This window comes from Bombus bifarius, unplaced genomic scaffold (assembly GCF_011952205.1).
Source record: "Bombus bifarius isolate JDL3187 unplaced genomic scaffold, Bbif_JDL3187 scf7180000008239, whole genome shotgun sequence".
Taxonomy (NCBI): Eukaryota; Metazoa; Arthropoda; class Insecta; order Hymenoptera; family Apidae; genus Bombus; species Bombus bifarius.
In genome coordinates, this window is record NW_022884533.1 from 771,733 (window position 1) to 799,451 (window position 27,719).

At 45.9% G+C, this 27,719-nt stretch overlaps 2 protein-coding genes and 1 pseudogene across 2 annotated transcripts in view; 1 reads left to right on the forward strand and 2 right to left on the reverse strand.

Annotated features, from left to right (window-relative positions):
- The first annotated feature begins 327 nt into the window (after positions 1 to 327).
- Positions 328 to 1,823, forward strand: LOC117211496 (annotated as a pseudogene).
- A 740-nt stretch (positions 1,824 to 2,563) lies between these two features.
- Positions 2,564 to 7,278, reverse strand: LOC117211500. The gene is made up of 9 exons (XM_033455438.1): positions 7,004 to 7,278; positions 6,600 to 6,891; positions 5,724 to 6,223; positions 4,622 to 4,798; positions 3,999 to 4,555; positions 3,631 to 3,703; positions 3,195 to 3,399; positions 2,899 to 3,096; positions 2,564 to 2,796 (listed from the first exon to the last, which is right to left on the reverse strand). The coding sequence occupies exons 1-9, from the start codon at positions 7,139 to 7,141 to the stop codon at positions 2,564 to 2,566; spliced, it is 2,373 nt and encodes a 790-aa protein (XP_033311329.1). The 5' UTR covers positions 7,142 to 7,278.
- Positions 7,279 to 7,369: 91 nt separating this feature from the next.
- The window catches only part of LOC117211519 (cadherin-related tumor suppressor), a 66,576-nt gene continuing 46,226 nt past the window's right edge, over positions 7,370 to 27,719 (reverse strand). The window contains exons 2-22 of the mRNA XM_033455483.1: positions 27,041 to 27,421; positions 24,393 to 24,629; positions 22,229 to 22,618; positions 21,553 to 21,966; positions 20,961 to 21,293; positions 20,681 to 20,858; positions 18,043 to 18,223; positions 17,682 to 17,935; positions 17,052 to 17,482; positions 16,447 to 16,791; positions 16,036 to 16,365; positions 14,838 to 15,953; positions 13,634 to 14,749; positions 13,268 to 13,544; positions 12,888 to 13,169; positions 12,476 to 12,780; positions 12,116 to 12,381; positions 11,583 to 12,026; positions 11,124 to 11,493; positions 10,815 to 11,030; positions 7,370 to 10,699 (exon numbers count right to left, since the gene is read on the reverse strand). Of these exons, the coding sequence (XP_033311374.1) occupies positions 8,669 to 10,699; positions 10,815 to 11,030; positions 11,124 to 11,493; positions 11,583 to 12,026; positions 12,116 to 12,381; positions 12,476 to 12,780; positions 12,888 to 13,169; positions 13,268 to 13,544; positions 13,634 to 14,749; positions 14,838 to 15,953; positions 16,036 to 16,365; positions 16,447 to 16,791; positions 17,052 to 17,482; positions 17,682 to 17,935; positions 18,043 to 18,223; positions 20,681 to 20,858; positions 20,961 to 21,293; positions 21,553 to 21,966; positions 22,229 to 22,618; positions 24,393 to 24,629; positions 27,041 to 27,421 (9,897 nt within the window). The 3' untranslated portion in view covers positions 7,370 to 8,668. The remainder of the gene's footprint in view (positions 10,700 to 10,814; positions 11,031 to 11,123; positions 11,494 to 11,582; positions 12,027 to 12,115; positions 12,382 to 12,475; positions 12,781 to 12,887; positions 13,170 to 13,267; positions 13,545 to 13,633; positions 14,750 to 14,837; positions 15,954 to 16,035; positions 16,366 to 16,446; positions 16,792 to 17,051; positions 17,483 to 17,681; positions 17,936 to 18,042; positions 18,224 to 20,680; positions 20,859 to 20,960; positions 21,294 to 21,552; positions 21,967 to 22,228; positions 22,619 to 24,392; positions 24,630 to 27,040; positions 27,422 to 27,719) is intronic.

The following is a 27,719-nucleotide window of genomic DNA, read 5'->3' on the forward strand; positions in this document are numbered from 1 at the left end:
ATGCGCTGCATAATTGTGACGTTCTGTCATTCAATGTCTAAGCTGCGCATGAAACATAGTTCTGTTTATAGATAATTTAATAGTTTCATTTCACAAAGTTTATGTTGTAATTGAATTTTTTGTGTTTCGAATGCCTTGTTATCTTCTATTTATCAGTAATTAATAATTTTCGAATGGTATCGTAACCTGTATTCTGGTTTCTCTATCGCCAATTTTTGGATTCACTCTTTTATCACATAATATTACCATCATCTGATTTTGTATTTGACAGAAGCTTATTCCTTCTTATTGAGATTTTTTCGCGTTAGTTTGAAAATTTCGTTATGAAGTGCTACATTAAGCTCAAGAGCTGAACAATATTTCTAGAGTATAAATCCTTTGGCACAAAGGATAGGAGAAAAGATATAACTGCAACTAAGGAAGCTTACGAAGGCCTATGGAACACATTAAGCATAGCAGAACGGAATCAAGCAATTAATGAAACTATCATTCAACCAGAGGTTGCATTAAAATATACTTTGAAAAGCATGAGGTTACTAGAGAATTACCTGAGTGGTATCCGAAACTACGCATACAGACAGGAATGAAATATGTTATCGATGAAACTGGTTCTGTAAGTACTATTTATAAGTTTATAGTAATATTATGTCATAAACTATATATTTTTGCTTTAATATACAAATATCGATTAATATCGGACTATCATAAATATATAATACTTTGAGTGTAAAATATTTTACTATTTATGACTTAATATATATATGCATCAAGTTCAAAATATTAAGTTAAGACTTCTAGTTAAAGCAAATTTCTTTACTATGATATTATAGACATTGCGATGACGAGCATTCAGCTCCATTTTCATTCATGACTCAGTCACAGATGAATCTTAGTATAATAGATTCAACAGAGGATGCAAAATCAAAATTAATAAGAACTCAATTTGGAGAGTTACCACATTTCTCAAGCCCAGCTAAATCACATAGAAACAATTCAAACTCTCTTAACGATGCTTATACTTCGTCTCACACGGTTAACCGCCCAATCTGATTGTTTTCAAGTAATATCTTTGAGAATGAGCAGTGTAGCAGTTTGTTGAAAGGCAATGTTGATAACGATCATTCTGAAAGTATATTTGCTAAACTGATGAACAAAACGTCTTTATTAAAATTACAAAATAATTTGGCAGATGATATGGAAAGTTTAGTTAGGGAAAGGGACTCGGATACTGATAAAAGTCAAACAAATACATTAGTGGTTATGTCACGTACAAAATCAAGTGACATTAATGAGTCAACAGCGCTATTAGAGACTCCTAGTTCTTACAGTAGTTTTCAATCTTCTCAATTGAATCAGGAAGAAGAAGAAAGGACTATACCAAAAACTGGTTTTGAATTTCTTGATAATTGGTAGATATATCGTGATACGTGCGAGATACTAAATACGTTTACAGTTAAATTGCTACATATTATTACTAATTATTAATATAAGTTTACGTTAAATCGCGTTTGTACAATTTTAGTTCCTAAAGCGGTAATGCCATGACGGTATTGATCAACATTTCTTTAGATAATATTCATTTTTTAAGCTACATTTCTAGATATTTTCTAATGTCACTTATGATCTCAAATTGCGATGCATTTGCGAATTTACTTTGCTATGAAATATGTATTGGTTGCGAATTTGAGCTTAACCATGGGTAATGTATGCATATTCAATACAGCAGAGTTTCTATGCAATTTATGTAAATTCTCTATCTCTATAATGAAGAGGCCTTTTTTTACATCTAAATACTACATGCGGGAATTTCGACATATATCTACTGATATATGAAAAAAGAGAAAATAATCCGAAACATTGAGAAAAACACTTTACAAGGATTTAACGCTTCAGTATTTGTATTTTCATTTAGAGAAATTTTTACGATTTTATATTACGTGTATCTTTCTAAGATAATCATTGACTTTCATTATCTGACCATGAAAGATCTTCGTCAGTTATATAAAGGATATTTAATGAAAGACTGAAGAGGCTATCTCATTTCATTTTTACTATGTTCATATTCGATAAGATTCGCCATTAACTGGTTTCTCAACCGTACGATGATACATTTTATATAGACTATTTAGACTATTCAATGGTTAAATATGTAGTCCTCTATAGTAATAACGATAATTTAGGATAATTGCTGTTACTTGCTCTCTTCTTGTTCTTCTGTGTCGTGAGAGATGAATTAACGAACAGAATAAATCACGTGTATGTGTCTGCGTGAAACGGGTTGTGCTTGCATGTTTAGTAACTGAAAAATATCAAGTCATTTTTTATTGAAATATACATACATGTATATATATGATACAGTATTTTAAAAGCATTTATTATAATATTTAAATACATTCATTCATGTAATATGGTTGCGTTTTTCAATGAATTTAACCCGCTGAGGTTCGTTCCTTCCACGTTGATCTTCCTAAAGTTCCCATCTTCACGTGGTCCAAAAGCCTGAGAGCCAGACTAATAGAAAAAATATTAAAAGGCTACTACTATATATATATCTCTTCCATTTTCATATCTCCAAATGACCTATACCTTCTGTCCTGGGTGATTGAACGATAGTTATATTCTCATCTCCACCGCCAATTTTCCCCACTTTTGAGTTATTGTAATAGCCGAAAATATTTTTATTCGCTTGCGTTATACAGTAAAATTCTTCTAGATCGGTTGATCTTGTTAATTTGGCTTCTGATTCTTTCTCGAAGGGTGACACCAGTATCAGACGCCTTTTTGACGATGTCCGGACTGAAACTGGGATAATTATTTCGTTATATTTATCACGGAAAAGGAAACTATATTTAAAATTTCAATTCTAACGTTAGGAGATTATCGAATCGGACTATTTACCATTTCTGTTCATTTCATCACCTGATGCACCCTTAGCTGTGTTTTTCGATTTACGAGATATTTCTTTAGACAACGTAGATAAACTTTTTGATAGAATGTTCGATCGACTATTTTTATCGGACAAAGATCGACCAGGGATACTGCATTCATTATTGTTTTCCGTTTGTACAAAATAATCCATGTTTTCCCGAAAATCATCTACGATTATTAAATAAATGATTGATTTACTATTCTACGTTCCTTTTGATATATCGTTTTGTCAATATCAAATTAACAAGAAAAATCAGTAAAAGAACCTTCTTTCTTCTCTTCCGTATTCATCGGACTACATCGTCCAAAACCGGAACATTTCTCTCCATCGTAGCAATTTTCTTCTCTAAAATTTCGTTTAAAACTCTCGCAGGTGTCTTTATCGTCCATCAGCGCACGCGAAACTCCTGCTTCCTCCTGTACGCTTCCTCCACAACACTTGTATTGTTCCATCGCCTGTCTCTCGAGCTCCTACAACGAAATCGTTCGTCTTTCGAAATTTTCGTGGCGCTCTCGCTCACGCAGGTGAAATACCATTTCGATTTTAGTGTCGTTAATATGGTCGTAGAGGAAAGACGCGTCTCAGCTACGCGTGCGAATAATTTTCGTAATTTGGCAAATGTGTTGATAAATTTGAAGCGTGGTAAATGACGAGGCGATCGGTGACTCGGGGTAAGTAAACGTAAGAATAAATTATTATACTTGATATTTAAGCGCCAATGATTCCTCGGACGTTCTATATTGCTCCATTGCTTGCTGCTCTAATTCGTCGTATCTAGCGTTGGACACGTTTGTATTATTACAATTATTATCACCAGGCTGCGGATTTTTACGCATTTTTGCGAAATTTAAAGACACGATAGAGTATTTATTAGGATATTTGGTAGATGAAACAAACATTTATTCAAATTCCATTTCTTTAGACGCGCCCTAAAAGATACAGAAATGCGTAAAAATCCGCGATAATAATTATCACATATCGAAACACACGTGTAATATATTGCTTAACTTTATGGCTCAATGGAATTTATTTTATGAACCGTTGTAGATTAAATAGCGACTGCTTATACCTTTTCTCGAACACGTTCTCCAAGGTGGCTTGGTTAGCGGAAGCATTGGTTAACACGTCTCTGTAAAGCCTTCTTCTGTTTCGTGTATCATTTTTATCCCTTTCGCTGATCGACTTTGCCTTCGATCCTTGTACTTCTGGTTTTATTCGTTCGCCGATTCTCGCGTTGTCCTTCTCCCTTTTGCCAATCGAAGTCTTTCTGTCGCTTCTGCCGTCAAAATTCCTCAATTCCGTTACCAGAGTGTTGCCGCCAGCGAGTTCCTTCGTTTTCGACGAGCAACTTTTATCCAGCCATTGAAGGACTTCCGATTCCGGTTTGCAACCTCGATTTTTCCCTTCCATCAGATAAGACGCTTTGTGTTGCGAGCTTTTCGATTGTCCCCGGTGCGTCTTCATCGCGTTCCTCGTCAATAGTATCAAATTCTTGAAATCAACGCCTTGGTTTTTCCTCTTTTGCCCCGTTTCGTGATAAAGTTCTATCGGATGCTGATACACCGGTATCGGTATAGGATTCGATTGTAAAAACTTCTCTTGCACCTGCAATATTATTACCTTCGATCAATGTTTAGCTTTACTTTGGATTGAGATATCCGTTCGCAACGACTCTTCATTTTCCACCTGTACGGGATGATGAGTAATGGTAGCAGTTCGCAGTGGTTGCACGGAGGTGCACATTGGGGTCGACGAAGAGCCAGATATTTGTATTTGCGTCGGTTGCGCTGGAATCCTCTGATACCATTGTTGAGGAGGTCTGATAAACGTGCTCGTGTCGGTAGCTGATAGCACAGGTATACCCGTACTCTGAAATTCACAAGCGTTTCTCTATTCTCTTCTAGGGCGAGCGTTGGCACGCCAAAAGTTTAGGGTTGCTTTATAGAGTATGAAGTTGCTACCAGCGATAGCGCAGAAGGTAATTATTTATATTATTTGCAAAAGGATGGGGTATACTCTGCACTGATTTCGACGATCTTGAAACACGTTTCCTTCTCTTCTTCTTCTCAACTTCTCTTTAAATTTCTTTATATATGTTACAGTCGCTGGGTCTTAGTTTCCGAGTTACACGCAGGAATACTTCCGAAGTTTCTTGCTTTCATTTTAAATTTCCTGCCACGTGTAACGATAATTAGAATAAGAGTGTAAATACGGAAGAGACTCGCGAGTTATCCTGTCTTTGATCGATCGAGGATCACTGTCCGCCCCGCTGCATAGGCTAACCTTCTTTCGTTCGTGCAAGAAGGTTTGCTCGCGTGCAGGAGTATTTTCAATTGCCAGTAACTAAAAAACAAAGCCGAAAACGTAACTTTTTTATAATATCAACACCCTGTATAGTACCGAATATATTTCGAGAATATCATTATTATCATTTATCAAATTTCAATCTCGCGAGTCTAAAAATGGAATTCTCTTACAATTCCTTTCGTTCGACCTTCTATATTTATCGTACGTGTCTCACTGTAGTTCCTTAGTTAACTAATCGCTTGTTCACCCAAACCATTCTACTTTATTTCTATTTTATTACTATCTAAACCTGCGTTTATGTTCTGGGAATATATTTGCGAATATCGGGGAAACTAAGGCCGAGCGATGATAACACTGGTGGAAGTGTGTCGTTCAGTATCATGCTCCCGACAATACAATTCGTTTCTAGATCGTCGAAACCAGAGGCGATTATCCTTTCGTAAGTAATTAGAGACATTCATTAGAGGAGCAAGTTAGGATTTTAAACCTGGTATATAGTTGCGGTATTTTCATAGGTCCTGTTGTAAGGAAACAATTCGTTTTGGTAACTTCGCTCGTTAAGGGATGGAAAATATTGTATACGATTAACGTTCTGTTCCTTGTTGCTGTTGAATCGCGTTACCGGAACTTTGGGGAAAAATTCCGGCACTTCCGGGCTGAGAACCGGCGGCGGATGTTTCCTCGTTCCATAAGTTTCCGTCCTTACCGTTTGGCACTCTGTCCTAAGTATCAGTGGTCGATATTGAACCGCGTAATAGAATTGTTGCTTGCCCTGACAATTCTGCTCTCGAGATTGTTGTAGCTTGTAACACTGCAAGCGCATTCTCTGTTGAAGGAATTGTTGATGAACGTTGCTGCCGCCCGCTTTCCATAAGCTTCGAACTGCGTCGCTAGTTACGCGAATGTGCAGCTGCATCTCCATTGAATTTTCGATGGTGTAACGTTGATACTCGTAATAACTGTCCAATTTTTCCGTAGCATCTGATTCTTGACAGACATCGTTTTTTTTAAATTAGCGACAATCGAATAGAATTTCTAGCAGGGAATATAGCCAGTTATTCTGGCGAATTTGAAAAAAGAAGGATGTCGTACGTTGTTGGTTGATCGCGACCGTGTTACCGATCAGGTTCGCTTCTTTGCTCGACTCGTGGTTCGTTCTGTTCTTCTTCTCCGTCTGGCTGAACCTCTGCGCGTGTCGACCGTGCGAACAGTCTTCCCAATGCGACTTGTAGCCGCATACCATCTTCGATACTTCGTCGTCGGGCTCCGATATCCTCGTTGCCGAGCTTTGCAGCATCGATCTTCCGCGCGAACGTTAACACAGAACGATCGAGTATTGGATCACAGCGAATCATTTGCTAACGTTTAAGTGTAAAAGCTAACAATTCACGATTCGTACGCGGCCCGCTCGACGTTAACCAGGCGAAGTGTTTCTCCACCTCCGGTAGCATCCACGGCTCGGTAACTTCCGTCCAGCAGAAATTTGGTAGCGAAACAGGAGCTGAATCGTCGTCTGACTTGTACGCGTTCTCGCGGTCTTCGTTGTACTCGTAATTGCCATAGCTGGCCAAACGCGAGTTAGGAATAACATCGCGTACGCTTTTCGTTCGATGGACGGTACCATTCTCTTTGTACTTTGCGGTCAATTTGTAATTCTGTCGTAAGACGTATCGTTAATACCTTTGCATTTTTCTATTAGTAGGTGGTTAGCGTATGGAACGATCGAAAGACAAACAGAACGATTCAGGGAATTTACGAGTATTTTACCTGAATCGACAGAGATTGATTCAATTTTTGAAACGGATCCTCCTTGTCGAAGGTCCAGGCTTTGTCAGCGATTAGACTTATGTTCGCGTAGGCGCTGTTCAGAAGCTCTTCATCGTACGACGGGAATGAAGATATCATTATCTGAACATTCTAACTGGTATCGAGTAATATTTTAGCAAACGATTAAAAGACGTATCGATACAATCCCGTTCTACGTGTATTATCTTTGGTTTGCGTTGGTAGATTCGCGAATCAAGTCGTTTAATCGGCCTGTTTTCGAGACGAATATCGAAACGATAGAGGACTCGAAATACGTTCAGGACGAGAAACGTCAGTCGAATGTCTTCGCGTTTGTGATATCGTCGTGCGGTATAAAATCGGTCGGATATTCTGAGAAAAAAAGCTTCAGGTAGGAAGGAATAGAATATGATCAATTTTTCTCTCTCTTTTCTTTTTTTTTTTTACAAATGTCTTGTTTATTACAAATACGATCGATGATAAAGTAGTACACACGCGGCTCATTCACACATTTTGTACAGATCAGGCATACGATATTTACAACGGGCAATTCGCGTAATTTACAAAATTTTGACGATCGATGGTATTGTAGTATAATCTATCATAACGCTTCGAAAGTTCGTAGGAAAAATCAGTCTGGCAATTACACTCTGTTCAACGTTCTCGACGAAATGCTGTAAAATACAACCGCGTATAGCGAGACGTTTAACGAATTTTTCAAGTTGATCGATTACTTTAGCGATCTTAACGGAACGTTGAACGAGTAGCTGTGCAGTCGTCGCGATCGACGCCTACCATCAGGAACGCAAAAAGCGTAGAGAAAAGATCGATGCCTTTCCCTCTATTTCGTTTAAAATCGCATCACTCTCGACTTAATTGATCATCGTTTGGTATTGTGCGACTGTATCGAGATTATCTGGCACAGAACGTCTCAAAATATTTATATACAAGGAAACCTAGTGTACTTATAATAGTTATTTATATAATTGTTGGCGATACAGTCGCACAATAATTCCATTTCTCATCGACTGTCGAAGTGTCGTAACGAAATTCGTTGCTAACAGCGAAAGTTAAGTGTTACAAGGCGATTGTCAGGTCGATACGCGATACAAATTCGTTAAGACTCGACGAAAGCACGGCCGTATCGTGGCTCGTATTTCTAACGATAAAGGTAGTCTCGGTACACTTGAAAAAATCGCGGATTATTTACAAATTCACAATATCGTCTCGACACGATATAAAGTCCAGACGAGTTCGAGACGATGTTCGAATCATGGCGTAACTCGAGTTCTGTTATTATGGCAAGATAACGGTTACATTCTTCGTAGAGCAGCGATCTTGAGCTATCGAACGAGCCAGGAAAATCCAGGAAAAATGTAACGACGCTGCTCGTTCCTACGATTCTAGAAAACGTCCACTTTCGTTCTTCTATCGCTCGCGTTACTCCTTAGGATTTTTGTCGCTCATCCAATCGACGATTAAAGCGTATTCCATTCGCGATGGTATTTTGGTTATTTACGCGTACCTTTCATCTAGCCGATCTTCTTCGATCTAAAGAAAAAAAGTGGCATCGTTGTGCTCCTTTTAAGCTCCTTCTAAGAACTATGCTACCTAACAATTCTATTATAATCGACGTTGAAACACTCTTCAGACGTATTCCTCGGATGGCTTAGGTATACTAGCTGGTAATCTAAGCGTACTTGGAACACGATTGGCACTGTCCGGTAGTTCGGCGATATCGATGAACACTCCAACCAAACTATCAAAGTTCAGTCCCCAATTCAACAGATAGTCCCAACTTAGCGCGGTGGTTGTCGTGGATGGCGATCCGCTGTTGTTCGGTCTGTACAATCCTCCCATGTGCGTCGATAGGTCGTCGTCGGAGGCTACCAAAGTACTGAGTGATCCACGGAACGAGCTGTCGAAACCGTCGTAATTGACATTTGGTGGCAGGGGTGGTTTCGTCGTTTGGGAGGACTCGTTGCTTCGTTGATTAACTTCTTCGTCGTCTTGTTTCGCGAACGGATTGTCCGACCGTTTGTCACCGACCAACGAGGTGTTGTCGTATTCCGAGCAGGTGAAACTGTCGTTGCCGCTTTCGTCCGTTGTCGACGAGTTTCTTCGTTCGAGTCTCTCGACCGGTGGCGTGTGTCGTCGGTGGAGATGCAGAGGACCGTGGGTGGGCGGTCCTCTGGCTTCGCTGGAGGAACTTACGGCGTCTAAAGTGGACACGAGGCTCGAGGTTCTTGGCCTCGAGTTCAGTCTTTCGATCTCTTCCGCTGTTAATCCCATCGGTCCGGAAGATACGTTGTTCACGGAATTCTCGTTGTTCGATTGAGGCGCCTTTCGACTGGCCGTTGATCCGGACAGTTGACTCATGATCGGCGAGTTTAAACTTCTTTCGCTGTTGGAGTTTAAAGCGTCTTTGCCTACTCCGCCGGAGGAAGATGTGGTGGCCAGCAGAGCGCTTTGCAGAGGTTTGCCACTGATGTCGTGCAACGTTAGTATTCTCGGTTGCTGAGCGGATAGCTCGCTGCTAGGCGACAGCCTGGCTAACGGCGTGCTCTGTAACAGTTTCTGGGTCGGTCCTGGCGGCTGGCTCACGTTCGGAGGTGGCAAGGCGCGCGGTGGGAACGGTCCGGTGTGTCTGTGTTGCTGACCCGCGTGCTTATGATGGTTGGCGTAGTTGTTAATAGGCGGAGGAGTGGCTTTGTACTTCCGCATACCATCCCGATAACCTTTATAATGATAGACGATATCGATGTCGCTCGGTGCTATGGAGCTCGCGTTTTCCAAGTCGTAGTGCTCGGGCATGTCAGGTTCTGGATTGTGTTCGTGAGAATGTAGGGAAGTTTGAGCGGGCGGAGGCAGGGGAGGATGTTCGTCTCGAATGGGTGGCGATTTCGTTACTTCTCTCTCGATGATGTCCGGCCTCTGAGGCCGATGTTCGGTGGTCGCGTTAATTTCTCGTTCCTTGTACTTCTTCGAGATCAATTCCGGGCCCATGTGACCCACGCCCCGTAGGTCGGACGTGTCGGATATATAGGTATTTTCGTGGCGAGACATCAGATTATCGTTACCCGAGCCGACCAACGGATTTCCAGTCATTATGGCGTTGGTATTTTTGTTCACCACCGATGGAGCTGACTTTTCCTTGTTCTGTCGTCTTAAACGGAATACGATGAAACTAACCAGTATAGCGATCAGCAGAATAACGAAGAACACTATGACCAGGGTGATTCCTATGCTGAGAGGATCGGCAGTGGCCGCTGCGCTGATTCCGATCGGTCCTCTGCATCCGGTGCTCACCTTCGCGTGATACAGCACTTCCTTGAAGATCGAGCCGGACCCGTTGAACGGCTGAATCTCGTTGTTGATGGTGAAGTTGGCCAAACAACCCTCGAAACTCCTAGCGCCAGCGCTGTGAGCGTAATACAGGTCTTGGCTAACTCCACCGATCGATAGGACGGATAAATACGGGTCCAGGAAGTCGTGGACACCGACAGGGTCTAATTCCTCGCCGGTTTGAACGCCGTCGACGAACAGCCTTAAGCCTCGAAAGTAAGAGTGCAGGGTCAGGTTGTGCCAACGGCCATCCGCCAAACCTCCTTCGATGTTCGCGGTCATGTTCACTGGCGATCCGAGAAGAGACGCGTAAAATAATTGCCCGTTGCGAAGCTGTAACACGAGATTCGTGCCGTGAATTGAAAAGAAACAAAGAAGGAAGGGGATTGTCTTTTCTTTTTCTAATCTGGGAATTTTTTCTAATATCGTTGAGGAAAGAGTTGCTCACCTCTACCGATGTAAAGTGTTTGTTGGTCGCGGCATACACGAGAACACCATCGAGCTTCACCGTTCTGAACATCAAACCGATGGTTTTAAAGGGCGATGGATTGGTTATGAAGCTGGTGTCTTCGCTGACGGTGCGTTTCGCTCGATTCTTATGCCACAAGGTCGAGCCTCTGTAAAGATATTCCAATAACTGCATTCTTCTGTGTTTCTCCGAGATCTGCAAACGACGAAAAGACGGTTATTCGCGATTGGTCGTCTTACTCGACTGGGAATTAAAATTCAAAGCTCGCTTTTAACAGTTTGCGCGTACTTTAAATTCGACGTATCCACCCTCGCTCAACGTGATCGATTCGAGAGCTGCTTCGCAATTGGGCGCGGTTACAGATCCGCACTGGCAGGTCACTTGATGCCATTTGTCGTAACACTTGGAATTCGCACCGCAAACGCTGCCCGAGTCCTTTCCACCTCTCGAGCAAGAATTGTTGTTCGATCTGATGCAGGTGGACTTAACGCCGCGCGATGCCAGCGGATTCGACAGATTCAATGCCCTTCCATTTATGGAAACCGAGTGGACGCAGCCGACGAAATCGTCGGAATGCACTTGGCCTGGCCTCTCGAGCACCGGATCTGCGTTTTCCAGTCCTCCCACCAGAAGTGGATTGTTGTTAAAATTCAGAGTCCTGTAGAAAGCGATTGTCGACGATTAGTTTAGTCGGACGATTTTCACGTTCACGAAAACGAATAACTAAGAACGAAAGGCGATGCTAACCCGGTTGGTCCTACGTCGTCCGCGTAGCAAGTGCCATCACCGGGTCTGCAATCGTCGCAGATATCTCCGTGTTCTCTGCACATGGACACGCTCAAGGACACGACCCTGCCGTTTCTAGTTGCCGTTACCTTCCTCCATTCTCCGTCCGACACGGAGTTCTCCGTTTTTATGGTGACCGAGGTGATGGCGCTTCTTGCACCTCCGTATGAAAACACCACTCTTCCGTCCACCAGTTCCAATACCACGAAGTCTGAACGTCCTCCGGCTTGTGGCGCGTAATTGTACAGCAGTAAGGCGTCTGGTTTCGTAGTGGCAAACACGATAGTTATGTCGTTGGTGTTGGAATCCAAGGCTGGGAAAGTCATATAAGACAATTCCTCGAAGCCAAACGTGGATCGTTCGCAGTGTCTTCCGTAACGACCCTCTGGACAACTACACGTGTACCTGAATTGGAACGTTGATCGTCGATAAACTTTGAACGATAGGATATGTAGTCGAGTGTCGCGTGTTACATGGTCGATAAAAATGCTTACCCAGGTTTTTCTCCTACGCATAAACCTCCATAGAGACAAGGATTCGGTCTGCAAGAGTCCGTAACCGCCTCGCAGTGGTTTCCTCTGTAACCAGCTCGACATAGACAGAAGAAACTGAAGCTATCGGGACTCTTCCTACACGATCCACCGTTCCTGCATGGATTACTCGCGCATGCATCGCCTCTTTCCAATTCACATAGCTTCCCATCGCGATCGATCGGACAGGTACACTGGAAATCGTATCCCAGTCGTCGACACTGTCCACCCTGAACGTGGTGAAATAACGAAACGATGAAAACGTTAGGGAAAAGATATGAAACTAAATCGGGGAATTTTCGTAATATCGGTACGAATATTTACCAATAAGCAAGGATTCGGAGAGCAAGGATCTTGTCTTCTTTCGCATTTATCGCCGGTGAAACCGTCGCGGCACTTGCAGGTCATCTCGTGCATCATCCTCGGCGACGTGAGAATCAGCGCTTGGCTATCGGTGATTCTGGCGTCATCGTAGATGACCAATTTATCGCTGCAAGAGCCCCCGTTCTCGCAAGGTATGTGCTTGCACGGCGAGTAGCCAACTGTGAAGGTCATTCCCTGGAGAAGCGATCGGATTTTGTCCCGATTACGGTTTAGCAATTCGGTGACTTCGTATTTGCTGCGGTATCCTGTGCAATGAAATACAATCATTCGCATTTAAACTTGTCAATTTTCGAATCTTGCAATCTTTTCATAGTTCTCGCTCTGTCAAATACGGTTACGCAATGTGAAATACCTTCAGGCGACTCTACGGCTACGTGGATGTTCAAGTCAGATCCAGTCTCTCCAAGACTGAAGATCTTGAGGGTGTCTCCAACATCGACTTCTTCTTGCAGAACGTCCAGCAGAGCACGATAATACTGACCTAAAAAATCTCTCGAGCTTAGTTTCGTTACTTGCAGGGTCACGCTATTTTCGATCGTGCTGTTGGTGAAAACGAGGAATTCCACTGTGACCTTGGATACCACGTTAGGATGGCGACCGTCGTTGCCAGACACGCTTAAAGAGTAGCCGACTCCTGTTTCGAAACACGAAAGTCGCAGATGTATTTCGATCGAGATTTTTCATCCGTCGATTCGAATAATTTCCTTAAATAGATACTCTTCCTACACAAACCTGGTGTTATTTTCTTCGTGTGAAGATCGCAAGCGCTAGGAATACTAAGAATTTTCGGATTCGATCCTTGAAGTATCTTACAGGAATAGCTGCCGGTAACATCGGGGTCGTTAGGATGTACGTCGGCGATCTTTCCCAACGGTATCTGCTCGTTGAAAGAGTGTACTATCACGTGAACCGATCTCGGCGACGATGGACTATCGTTTTGATCCGTGACGATCACGGTTATCGTGTGCTCGCTTCTCATTCTCGGTACTCCAGAATCTTCCACTTCGACCTGCGAAAATCAATCGAAGATCGATCATTACGTCTTATCGAATTAATTCAAAGCGACATATATTTGTTCGTTAGAAGATCTCTACTAACCACGAGATCCAACTGAGGCATAGCTTCTCTGTCCAAACTTCTCGTAGTTTTCAATACCCCGGTATGCTTGTCCAAGGTAACCATATCGCTCTGTCTTCCACCAACCAATTTGTACGTAAAAGGCGCCCCATTCGGTGGTAGGTCAGGATCAGTGGCGCTCAGTGTCATCACGATCGTTCCAGCTGGTTCGTTCTCGTTCACGTAGCCCACCACCTCCGGTGGATCGAAGGTAGGCCCGTTATCGTTGATGTCCAAAAGTTCGATGTGAATAGCCGCGGTGCCGGTTTGCGGCGGAGACCCGGTATCGATGGCACCGATCGTCAAGTCGTAAATCGGGATCGTTTCTCGGTCCAGTTGTTTGGCAGTTTCTATATCTCCGGTCTGCGGGTCCACCTTGAACGCTTGACCCAGATTTCCGCTGATGATCGAGTAGGAGAACTGATTGTTCTGCGGCTTTATATCCTTGTCGACCGCTCTAACGGTCAAAACTCGCGTCCCGTGCGCCGCACCTTCTGACACGGTAGCGTCGTAGGTATTCTGCAGGAACTCCGGAGGATCGTTTCCATCTTGAATCGAGACTATAACCTGAGCCTCGTCCGTGTCGTTGCCACGAATCCCACCACCGTTCTTCGTCATCACGGTTAACACCACTCTGTTCTGCGTTTCACGGTCTAATCTTCGCGAGACACGAATTATCCCGGTCTCGGAGCCGATCGAGAAGCCGCGGTCGTTGGACGAGCCGACGAACAGGTAGTAGACTCTTCCATCTTCGCCCGCGTCCTGATCGGTTGCCTGAACCAGGCCCACGGACGTGCCAACTTCTGCGCTTTCCGACACGTCCATATGGAACACCGGTTGAATGAACTTGGGATAGTATTCGTTCACGCCTGTGATGTGTACGAGGACCGTGGTGAAGCCGACCATTTGCGGATTGGAATCCGGATTGGCGGCGACTATGTCCAACGTGTACTCGTTGGCCTCCTCGTAGTCGAAACTGATCAAAGAAGCGATCTCGCCGGTATCCTCGCGAATACGAAAGTGATCCTTGCCAGTTCCTCCGAGAATTTTGTACTGGATCACGGCGTACTTGGGCGAGTCGATGTCTCGGGCGATCACCTGCGATTAAAGAGTATCGTAAATGAGATCTAAAGCAAGGAATTATAATTTCAAGCGAAAAGAACATGGGATAAATTTAAGAATATACCTTATAAACGAAACTATCCGGCGGAGAATTTTCAGGCAAGTAGGCTTCGTAAATGCTCTGATTAAACGTCGGTGGATTGTCGTTGATATCGGAGACGTTCACTGTCAATATGGCAACGGCTTGCTTCGGTTCGAATCCCAGGTCCGTAGCGGTGATGTTCAATTTATACTCTTGCACCAGATCGTAATCCAGAGGCTCGAGTATGGTTACCGCGCCGGTGATCGAGTGCACGAAGAACTCGTTCTTTTCGTTTCCAGCCGATATTTTGTATCTGATCATTCCGTTCGGCCCGTCATCGCCGTCGGTGGCACTGACCGTTAGGATGGTGGTGTTGACAGGTTCGTTTTCCGGAACTCTCACCTGATGGCTAACAGCGGCGAACGTGGGAGCGTGTTTGTTCTCCCCGGATATAACCAAGGTCAACGAGACCTCGTCCTTCTGCGGTGGCACGCCTTTGTCGATCGCTTGAACCTTCAACAGGAAGGTGGTTCTCACTGGCACGTTGGACAACGTATTTCGAACGTACACCCATCCGGATTTCTCGTCGATTGAAAAGTATTCCGTCCCGTTAACGTTCGTCATGAAGTAACTGATTTCTGCGTTCACGCCGAAGTCGGCATCGTCTTTCGCCGTCAATTGCACCACCCTCTTGCCGACTCCGTAATTCTCCGGCACAGGATAGAGATAAGATCTCTGGTCGAATCTCGGCGCGTTGTTGTTCGCGTCCACTACGTTCACGTAAACCACCGTCTTCGACGACAGCGGAGGTTTCCCGTTGTCGGTAGCTACGACCGTCAACGAGTATAGGTTTTCCGGCGAAGACGGCCGATGAGTGTGTTTGTACTTGAGAGTCTTCTTGCTGAAAACGTCACCGGTGGCTGGATCAACGGTGAAAAGGTCGGACGGTTGCAACAGGCTGTAGGATATCACGGAGTTCGGACCTTGTTTATCGCGATCGATCGCGGTGACTTGGCCAACGTGCGCAACAGGCGGTTGAAGCTCGGGGAAATGAAAGTGATAAGATTCTTCGTCGAATTCCGGAGGGTTGTCGTTCTGATCTTGGATGGTAATGGTAAGGGCGGTTGCTGCTTGCCAAGCACCGTCCGCTGCCACCAACTGTAACAATACGAACGATCGATTAATGGAAATTGTGCGATGGACGAAGGTTCGTTTCCTACGTTCGTTGATCGGCGCGAACCTTTAACAGATATTCGTCCTGTTCTTCTCTGTCTAAGTGTCCATCCACGGTAACGTTACCGCTAAGAGCGTCCATGGCGAACTTCTCGCCGGGATTCTCCGTGAACCTGTAGGTGACGTTTGCGTTTTGACCGATGTCCAGGTCGCTGCTCGTGATTCTTATGACGAACGTGCCGATCTCCGCGTTCTCCGTAACGTTCACGCTGAATAGTCGGGTGAATTGCGGGGGATTGTCGTTTTTGTCCAACACTGTGAGCAACACAGTCGCGGTGCCTGTAAGCGACGGCTGTCCTTGATCCCGTGCTTCTACGATCAACTCGTAAGAAGCGATCTAAAACGAAACGATGCTCTTTCCTTTTCCCTTTTTTTGGCAAATTGGCTGTAAGTCTGCTCGATATTTTCAAATACTCACCTCCTCGCGGTCCAGTTTCGCGTTCGTGCTAATCTCTCCTGTATCGGAATCGATGACGAAAGTCTCGGTGAAATCGTTGACCAGATAATAGGACACTTGCCCGTTCTCGCCGGAATCACGATCGTTCGCCGAGACTTTGTTGACGAAGAGAGGCGGGTACTCGTCCTCGGGAACCGTAGCGTTGTAAATGGCTGCCTCCATTATCGGTGCATTATCATTGGCGTCCGTAACATTCACGAGCAGTTGCACAACGCTCCTGAGAGCCGGAGTGTCCGAATCACGAACCTCTACCCAGGCTTCGTAGAACGGCGCGGTTTCGTAATCGAATCCAGACGCGACTAACACCTAAACGAAACGACCCATCGTTTTACCTTTCATCGAGCGTAATCGTCGAGAACGATAATTCGTTTCCATTTCGCGCAGAGCTATAAAGATCGGAAAATATCTCGATCTATAACTCTGCACCATCTGTCATATGGAAATCTGTTTTATCGAACAAAATATTGTGAGAAATGTCGATAACGATGACGCGAATTTCACGGTGTACGGAGCGCGATACGAATAATGGGAAAAGATACGAATCGAATTGCACAGCGAATACAAACCTCTCCGGTGTGAGGATCGATCTTGAGCGCGTCGCCGACGTTCCCGCCAGCCATTCCATAGACCAGATTGCTGGCGGTTCCAACTTTCGGCGTGGTCGCGCTCAATTTCGTAATCACACGACCCTCTGGAACGTCTTCCGGTAGCGTGAACCTGGTGCTAATGGTGGATCGAAAGCTGGGAAACAGTTGCCTCTCCCACAGGTGTATCACCAAGTCGGCGGTGACCGTTTGCGGTTTGACGCCGCAATCGGACGCCTGGATTTGCAATTGGTAGGTGGTTTCGTCATTGGCCAATTCCTGTGTCGTCCTTATCACTCCGCTGTTCGGATCGATCACGAACTTCTCCGCATCGATTCCCTGGAGACGATACACGATCCGGGAATTCTCTCCGTCGTCGTCGTCCACCGCTTTCGCGCCGAACACGAAATCCCCTTTAAAGGAAATTAGGTGTATTTAGCGATGTTGCGTACCAGCTACGCTAGCTTCGCGAGCCTCTGTTATTCAGGTGTTACTTAACGCGTTCAGGCTCGCGTTCAAGTTCTCGAATGACGGGTTAGCCAGTTACAAACTTGTCGCGTTTCTCATTTTTACTTTTCCTTTACGTTCATTTGCCGATGATAAATCCTTTACCTGGTTTGGTTGCACCCGGCACGTAGGCCGTGTATCTTGGACTAGAAAATCTAGGGGCATTGTCGTTCACGTCCTTCACGAAGATCGTCAGATTGACGGCGGAGGCCTGAGGTTCCGTGGGACTCGAATCTTGAGCGACCAAAGTCAAATGGTAGACCGAGGTTTGTTCTCGATCGAGTGGTACCACCGTTAACACTTCTCCAGTTTCGGGTTCCACGGTGAAACGTTCCGAATTTTCTCCCAGCAAACTGTACCTGATGATAGGAAAGATTCGATATTTACGGCGAGTTTAGAAAGATCGTGATTATTTTTTCTTTTTTTTCTGTTTTCTTTTTGCAAATCGCACGCATTGCGAATGTACCTGATTTTGGCGTTGAGGCCCTCGTCTTTGTCCGTAGCGTGAGGTTTGGTGACCCACGTTCCGGAAGCCAGGTTTTCGGTAACCGTTGCCCTGTATTCCTGCCTGGTGAATTCCGGAATGTGATCGTTGACATCGAGCACGACGATTCTAACGATGCCCGATCCAGTCAAAGGCGGAGAACCTGTAAAACAGGTTCGGTAATCGTAGATTGATCGTTCTATGATTACGCGAATAGATTTGGTCGAGCCAACGAGTATAAACAACGCGACCTCAAACGCGAAAACGTGTCGTTTCCCTTTTTCAAACTTTCCTCATCCGCCATTTCTTTCTCTTCCAATCGTTTTTCCGATTTATCCTTGCGATTATTCGCGAATATTCTTCTTTTCTTTTTCCTTCAGACGGAAAGGTTTCGCACGAGATAGCCGATATTAACGGGAGGTGTTCGAACGATTCGATCGTCAAACGTTGAGTAAGACAAATTGTGATTTCACAAAGTATCGAACGGCCGGGGTACCGGCGAGTTAATTGCGCCGCCTAAAACAGGCCATTATTCTCCGGGGGACCCGATTTCTCTGATTGCAGCAGGTACATTGTACGCGTCGGCGTGGCCCTGGGCCACGCGCCTCTATAAGCGTATATCGTTCAATCACGTGGACCTCTCACGGGGAGGGTTACGGGCACAACAATTGCAAAGCACAATGGTGTGGTCCACCATAGGCGGTGTTCGCCTGGTGGGCAATCCGACAGAAATATACTGACTTACACTAGGAGCGTATGCCGCTTGTTCGTCTGCTTAATTGATGGGGACAAGAAGCAACAGCCCCCCTTGACCGCCCCCTCTCGTTCACCCTCTGTCTCTTTCTTTTCACATTCGTCCCGTGTTATTAGGCGCGTGTATACGCAGTATAGTTTGGGATAAGAAGAGGCGAGAAAACGCGAGATCCCAACCGAAAGATCTTCTTGTCCGTCGTCCTCGTCGCTATCTTCGATTCGCCTGTTACGAGCCATTAGTATCATTCGTTCCCCTTTCGCGTTACTTCCTTGCAACTCCTCGTCGATGGTCTCGCCTCGAGTGCCCCTTTTTCATCCGGATGACACGAAACGTAACGCGGTGTAAGGTGGATACCTGGCATCGTGGTCAACCGTGCTAGGGTCACCCGTTTCCGAACGGACACGGTTGGCATAAGCGCTATAGGTGGCGGATACACGCGACAGCCATGACGTACGAATAAAATAGGAGTATAATGCGCGTGCTCGAGCAGGATCTCGAGAGATGCGCGTTTGGCTGCGAAGAGACGGTCCAAAAGATCCAACAAACGAAAGCGGGTGGGGTGAAGGGGAGCATTAAGAGTAGGAGGAGGTGGTGGCGGTGAAGGTGGAGGTGGAGGCGGAGATGGAGAGAAGAGAGCGAGAGCGAGAAAGAGAGAGAGAGAGTGAGAGTGAGAGAAGGGAAAACGAAGAGAGGGTGGGGAGAAGGAGAGTGCAGCGTGGAGGCAGAGGAAGGCATTTGAGAGCGATTATCATAATCGCGCGTCATAACTCTGCAGGCTTGTCTACCTCGGCGGGGACCGATTGGGCCATCGGCCCCCGATGGCTGGTCGAAGGGGGCGGGCGAGGGGCACCCTCGAATGGGACTACTGGCTTCGTCAGAGGAACGAACGATAAAAAAGATTTCGCCGAGGAACTGCCCACCGCTTAAAGAATCTCATCGAACAACCCACAAATTTATATCCAATTTGTATATTACCGCTCATTACTTAAAACCATGCCGTATATCGTCTATTGTTTTGTCTATTCGTCGAACGAGCAGCAAGGGACAAGGGGGAGGGGGTGACATTTTCTCGTCTTAGGAGGCGCGCGACACGACAGTTTGTGCAATCTCGACACGACGGTTCGAGTTGAGAGAATTTATAGATGGAAAAATAAATTCATGCAACGATCGGTCTGGCGAATCGCCACGCGTATCGTCGTATACGTATATTGTCTTTGACATTTGATGACATTTCGTTCGTTGCGTCGACGGAATGGGACGGCAACAATTTGTACACGGCTTCGCACATTTGTCAAAGCAGCCGGACGAATTTATAGTTGCCTGTGTACTTCTTATTACGGGAGTTGAACCGCTTGAGAAGCAGGTCTTTTCAACGTTAAAATCGACTTCTCCTTTTCGTCTTTTCTTCTTTTTCCTTTTTTTTTCCTTTCTTTTTTCTTTATTTATTTCTTCTTCTTCGATTCACCGCGGCTTTTTTAGAAGTGCCAAACCCAATATAATTAAGTCCTTTGTTCGTGCTAATTCGCAACCAGTTTACATAGAACCTAAGACCGGTTACTAAGGTGGCCGGAAAAATATTCTCTCCGAAGAATACTGACTACCCTTTCAATGCCGTCTCTTTGTGCACATCCTACCAGGTATATACCTATTTAGCTGTTCCCCTAAGGTAAGCCTGCAAAGAATCTACTGGGAATACCTTCTTACCCGCGATTTCTTTATCCTTTATTCCCTTGCACGCGTGTTTGCCCTCCCGTTGTCCTTTCCCCTCCTCCTCTTTCTTTTACTTTGTTTATGCAATTATAAATTAGCCTTTGACGCTACGTTTAAGGAAAGATCTCAGTCGTGAGAATTATTCAACCAACTTACCGGTATCCATGGCCACTAACGTCAGAGTGTACTCCGCCACCAGTTCTCTGTCGAGGGGTCGAAGCAGAAAAATGTCGCCGGTACTCGCGTTTATTCGAAACAAGTCCGTGTCGCCTTCCTTCAAAAAGTATCTCACTTGGTCGTTGTAAGGTGGAGTATCCGCGTCGTAAGCTTTGACCTGAGACCGACAGATCGAACGATTTTTTCATTTTCCACGTTGAAACGTTCGGAAACGGTTTCGATCGCTGCCAAGCGATTACGAACCGTTTCGTCGAATTACCTGTATCACGAATCCGCCCCCAGGTGGTACCATATTCTCCATAACGTGTGCCAAATAGGGCGAATCCAAGAAAACCGGTGCATTGTCATTTATATCGATGACAGTGATGGTGACCTGAGCGGTATCGCCCCGTGGTGTTTCGCCTACTTCCGAGGCACAATCCTCACCCCTTATCGTCAGATAGTACCTGGATTTCCGTTCGAAGTTGAGATTCTTCGCCACTCTGATGACACCGCCGTCCTCGGAAATGGTGAAATCTCTGTTATCGTCTCCCATCGCGATACCGTATCTCACCCTTCCATTCGCACCCTCGTCGCGATCCATCGCCGAAACCTAAAATTGAAATTAACCGGCTCGCATCGATCGGAACGAAATAAAAGTATCGACGCCTTTCAACGCTGGTTAAGCGTTCTTCGGGACTTTGCTTCACGCTTCAGTTGCAACGCCTCTCGCCCAAGAACATACTCGTTGCGACTTTAATTAGCGTGACGTAACTGCTCGTGTAATCTCGATTTTATGGTGACTCTTCGCACGGTGAAACCGCATTCGCAGATATATTTACGAGGGAAAAGGAAATACGAAAAATGCTAACCTGCAGCACGCTAGCCCCGATACTGGCGTTCTCGGCAACAGTGGCTGAGTACTGTCTCGGATCGAACACCGGCGAATTGTCGTTCTCGTCGAGGACCGTGACAGTGACTGCGGTCGAGGACGATCTCGGTGGTTCACCGCGGTCTTTCGCGGTTACTTCCAAGGTGTAGTTTGACCTTAATTCGCGATCCAACGAGCCAGATACGCGCAATAGTCCATCTACGGGACCAACGGTGAAGGGAAGCGTCGTGTCCTCGAGGGAGTACTCCACGTATCCGTTCCGTCCTTCGTCCCTGTCCACCGCCTTAATGGCCATCACTACCGTGTTGCTCGGCGCGTTCTCTATTATCGAAATCTTCGTCGGCGATATGAACTCCGGCGACATGTCGTTTACGTCCAGCAACACCACGGTCACCTATCGATCGAATAACGTTCACGATTAAGTCTCTATCGAAACATTCTTCGCCGTATTATTCACCGACAAAATTCCTTTCGTTCTAACGGTATTTTTCGCCAAAATTATATCAGCTATAGTTTGCGGTCGAAACAATTCTTCCAGGCTAAAGGTAGAAACTAGGCGAATTATCGTTAGAAATACGATAGCTGGGTTGGATGGTGAATCGTGATCGATAGCGCGAGACTGGAATTATAGTTCGTTACAGAAGATGCGGACAAACCTGTACGGTGGAAGACAAAGGCAGAGCAGGTGGCAAAGGGCTATCGGTGGCGCTGAGGATCAAATTGTAAAGTGGCTTTTGTTCTCTGTCGAGTAACTTCCGAGTGAAAAGGGTGCCGTTCGGTGCCACTCCGAAGTCACCGTTCTCGTCACCGCCGGCGACAGCGTAAATTACCCTGCCGTTATCTCCGGAGTCCAGGTCCTGGGCGGCCACGGATAGGATCGGTGTGCCGATCGTCGTATTCTCGACGATATCCGCGGCGTGCGGGCCCGCCTCGAAGATCGGCGCGTTGTCGTTCAAGTCGACGACGTTGCAGTAGACCGTCACCGTCGAGGAAAGCGCCGGGATGCCGCCGTCTGTCGCTTGGACCACCAAAATGTAGTGCTGCACCTGTCGAACGATCAAACTTGTTGTTTTCTTAACTAGTCGACGAACGCGTCTTTCGCTCCTCGTGGGAAATATATTCGCGACGATAATAAAAACATACGAACGGCCAGCAACGGATATAAAGATGAAAGTGACACGGCCAACGACTGCCGAACAGTGTATAGTCGAAAATGGTCGTTTAACGCGAACGACTTAATCGTCGAAAAAGGAAAGTAAAAAGTAGTCGGTCGTTTCGAAGAACAGTTGTTTCCAACGATGTTTTAAAAGAGAGGGGGGAACTTTTTGTTCGCATTAGACATGCTCTTCGCTTGCATCGGCTTCTCTTACGGAGAGGCGCCTAACAATTTTGCAAAGACTAATACGAGTTTCGTGGAAGCAACGTGCTGTTTCTTCGTTTCCGATGCGCTCCGATCTTGCCGGCTCTGTTGTAAAGCGCTTTCGCAAGCGCTCCAACGATCCCGCCCAATATATCTGGAAACGAATTACGATGATGAAAGGTTCTATAAACTACCCTCTTCTTCTATGCACCGTTTGCGCTCTTCTGTCCGCTTCTCATCGAAACTCTATATTAGACCATTTCATATACAGAGCGCGGTCGAATAACACGTACAAGCGGGTGATTCATTATGGAAACGTAAGAGCAGAACATGGAACGAAATTTGTTCATCGAAAGTTTAGTTTTCGAGAGAATCAAGCTTGATAATTTATCAAGCATACTCGAACGTGGTTAATTCCGGACTGGACAGGACTGAATAATCGACAGCGGGTTGTTCCACGTGCGAAGATTAATCGAAAATTGTATCTCGAGACGCTTTGTTTCCGAGAAAAAGAATTTTGAATATTTATCATACGCGTGTACTATATATCTATATCTATTCTCTTGAAAATGAAGCCTGGAGCGGAAAATCGTATTCCACGTTTTCTACTTATCTTCTGTCGATTATTTAGTACTTCCCAGTCCGGAATTAACCGATAAATTTTCAAACTGCATTTTCTGTACACGTTATTCAGCCGCGCTCTGTACGTGCAAGGTAAAGTGTCGTACGCGTTTGTCGTTTAGCGATTACGCGCAATTTCGTTAATTCTTGTCCTTCGAACTCTCGTTTCGCTCTGCGAAAGGATGTGACTTTTGGGAAGAAAACGTTACAAAGGGAAGAAAGAAACGACGGCGATTTACAGATCACAGCGTACGCTTTCAACGGTTGAAAACGAAAATTGTGGGTGACGACGTTGGACAAAATGAAATTTATGCGCGCGTCTCGAAATAAGTATGGCTTGTCTCCGAAGCGTAACCATCGGACAGTTGAAAACGTCCGTTGATCGATCTGTCCGACTGCTAACGCTAAACCCTAAATTCTAGCGTAGCCTTCCAGCCGAAAGCTAATATAATAGGCGCGTTCGAGGTTAAACGTAGAGGCGTGTTCATGGTTATAATCGTTGCCCCGGGCTGCTATGCGTTTCACGGTATGTGGATCTCTCGCGTGGACGCGTCGATCGGTGACGTGTTAGGAAAATCCGCGGAATTCTGAATGGAAAAGAGTACGTCGTGGATCGGGAACGATGCGTAACTCGCGTTTAGAATTTAAACGAAACGCATCATCGGTGTCGTCTGTTCCGGCTCTGGCAAACACCGATGAAACGTCGATTTCCCAACAGCAAGCGCATCCGATGTTTTAAGTTGGAAGACGAAAGCGACGTATCGCGTGTGAACCGTGTTTCCAAATCGTTTTACACGCTTTCTAAAGATCGATTTCCAGGGATCGACGATCGTACGAACCTGTTCGTAGTCAAGGCTGGCCGTCAACGTGAACACGCCGGTGCTAGGATTCAAAGAAAAAACGTCGTTGGCCCAGTCGGAAATCAGAGTGTAGCTGAGTTGACTGTTGGGCCCGTTGGCGTCTGCGTCAGTGGCGACGACCTGACCTATTCGGCTGCCCCTTGGCACGTTCTCCGGCACGTCGAACGAATACGCGGTGCTCTGGAACGTCGGCGCATTGTCGTTGGTGTCGGTCACCTGTAAAATCGAAAGACACTCTGGTTTCGTTGGCTCGTTTCACAAAGTCCTCGGGTACCTGTTCCGCGGTGTTAACGTCGAGTTACATCGGAACAGGATAGGAAGATCGATTTTTTTAGGCTTCCGATGAGAGACACTCGTTCCATATATTTTTAGTAGATAGTTGAAGTAGGTGCGCGTAAAGGTAGGAAAGAATAATCGATGTTATTCTTGATCATACTGGATTCATGCTGTTGGAAGGGCTGCCGGCTGTCCGATCGAGAGAAGAAGAAAGGTAACGGGTCAGGATAAACAATTCAGAATCGGAGCTAACGCTTCCTGTTCTCTTTCGATTGTACTCGACGTCGTTCCTGAATAAACATATTTCAATCAAAGCTCGAGACAAGCGGTCGTGCTCGCGGAGCTCGGTTCACCTTCGAACCGCCGCCGGTTTGCGCTTCGAAGAAAGTTTCCTGTTGTTTTTACAGTGGCGATGAATCGTGGAACGGGCTCCGCGAGGAATTTCAAGAATGTTTTTCCAGAGGGAGATTCTACGGAGGCTCGATTCGTCGATAGCGTAGCGCGATCAAACGGCGAACGTTAGCTTACAATATATCGGCGGATGGTTTCGTTTTAGAATCGGACAGGCGTTCGGCGCGTAACGCAAGTGTGCTCGATCTGCAACGACCGAACTGTACGCAACTTGCAATCGTATCTTGCTGGTCCGCGAAACGAGTTCGATGTTCGAAGGTAGAACGAGGAGAATCGCAGGATGGTTGGAATTTTTCGCGCGACCAGCCCTCCGTAGTGGAAGTCGCGTCTCGTTCTCGCCGCGAATAATTCTGTTCGAATAGGACGGCTCGAGAGGATGATCTCGATCCCGGTCGGAAGTCAGGGTGCGAGCCCGGTGAATAGGTTTCCAGCGTCGAGAAGGATCGACACGCGGTGGCGGTATAAAGGAATCAAGCGGAGGTGGGCACGGTTTGATTAAGGAGGGTTCGGAGACGTTTGCAAAAAGTGACGGTTACCCCGAGACACGTTGGATGACGAGGGGAGAACCGAGAGCAGAGTAGAGACCGCGGTGACCAACGATGGAAGGAGGACGAGGAAGGAAAGATGGATACGGAGGGAAGAAGAGGGAAGAAGAGGGAAGAGGAGGGAAGACGAGGGCGAAAGGGAAGAAGCGACGGTGAAGGAGACGGGAGGGAAGAGAGAGAAGGAGGGAAGATGGAAGAAGACGGGGCGAAGGGAGGAGGTCGAAGGAGAGAAACTCTTGTGCGAGGTCGAGCGAGGAGAAGAGGAGAGAGGATATAAGGGGCCAGAAGAGGCAGATTCCGCAACTGTCGGCAGCGGGCCTCTTTCATGGAGCCCCAAAGAGCCGAGCTATGATCGGGACTGGCATTCCTTTTGCCTTTAAGAGACCCGGATAGAATAGCGGACGGCGGGCAGCGAGAACCTTAAAAGAATTCCAGCCATTGCACGTCATAAGGATAATTTTTGCGATTGTCTCCGAGGGATCCTTGGCTGGCCTGTGGCCAACTCCTTCCCGCTACTACCACCATCTTCTTTCCATCTTCGTTAAACATCCCGGTCGCCCTTCTTCGCCTTTTTTATCGCCGCCAATCGTTTTGCTTGGCCACCGTAATGAATTACAAGACGAAACGCACGGAAACCGAGCGATTCCACGGGCCTCGAGAAATCGTGACTTCGCCCTTGAGTACCAGCGCGTAATCCGCTTTCTCTTCTCGATCGATCCACCCCGAGTATCAAACTGGTTGCTACCGTCGACCGATAGGTCGCGAGAAACTTGGAAATTTTCATCGGTTTCACCGAATCTTCCGTATTCTCGTCTCGTTTTCGTCTCTTCTTGCCGTACGCGGTGTCCCATCCAATCCTGTACGATAATGTCATTTCGAGCAATAGGCGCGTCTCTTTCTCAGCATCAATATATCGCGAATCACGCCGATTGATCCCGTAATGATGAATAGTGGTTGAATAACGGGACAGTGGGTCGCACAATGATCAAGGTAACAGTAGCATCCCCGTATAATTGCAGGATAATAATCAGTGTGCAACGGGACTCGATGGAGGACTCCATCGATACGCGACCGGATCCCTTCCTCGTGCGCGCTCCTTCTCTTCTTACCTCGTCCTTTTTCTTTATCTCCTGTCTTTGCTTCGTCCTTTTTTTTCTTTTTGTTCTTTCAAACGAACGCTCATCGTCCTCGTTTCATTTCCGACTAACTTTTCGTAAGTTTTCGTATCGGACCAAATCGTTAATCGTTGGAAGGACACGACGCGACGCTTCGATTTAACCGAGCCCCATGAGTAATTGCATCAAAAAATCCGGCAAAGGTTTCTAATTAGAAGCACGATCGCTGGATAAAAAATTATGTCGAGTCAAGGGGATGATATATGGAAACGAAACGTACCTGAATGGTTAACGCGATGTCTGTGTGTTGCAATCCATCATCGGCTCGAACTTTCAGGACATACTTTTCTCTGGTCTCTCTGTCGAGAGCCTCGGCGAGTGTCAGTTGTCCCGTGGTCGGATGAAGTCTGAACTGACATTGGCTTTCGTCTTGGAGCTCGCGTTGGCTGGCCGGGTAGAAACCAAGAGCGGTGCCAGGACCTGGATCGGGCCGATGATTCGGTACCAGGGTGTAAGTCAAGGTTCCGATCGTATCCGGATCGTACGCTTTCAGGACCGTGACAACGGTGTTAGGCGGCGCCTCCTCGGAGATTTTGAATTTCCAGGTGCCGGTTCCCCAGGTCGGTGCCACGTCATTCTTGTCTAGAACCGTCACGCGAACCTGTAATTAAAAATTTTTGTTCGATCCTAAGAATTGCTCGTAATTACACGCTGTGTCTGGTAAGCAATAGAGAAGCGTATGATTTCGGGTTAAAAGTCGTTCGCAGCTCCGTCTTGTCGAGCATTATTTTTATTCGATCATCGGTCGGTTAATTAATTACGGAACGATATTGAAAAGAAGTTACGCGTCGTCGGTACCGAGCGCCAAACAATTAAGAGTTTCTAATTAATAGTGTCTTGGATGCGATTCCTCGCGTGTTAACGATAAATCGAAAAAAGTACAAAGATAAAAGTGAAAG

Excerpts from the sequence above, each read along its gene's own strand:
- LOC117211500 (XM_033455438.1), bottom strand. The coding sequence starts at position 7,141 with ATGATATCTTCATTCCCGTCGTACGATGAAGAGCTTCTGAACAGCGCC. Across the intron at positions 4,556-4,621 it reads CTACCATTACTCATCATCCC|TCGAAGGTAATAATATTGCA; the intron begins GTACAGGTGGAA and ends GCTAAACATTGA. Across the intron at positions 3,400-3,630 it reads CATTGGCGCTTAAATATCAA|GAGCTCGAGAGACAGGCGAT; the intron begins GTATAATAATTT and ends ATTTCGTTGTAG.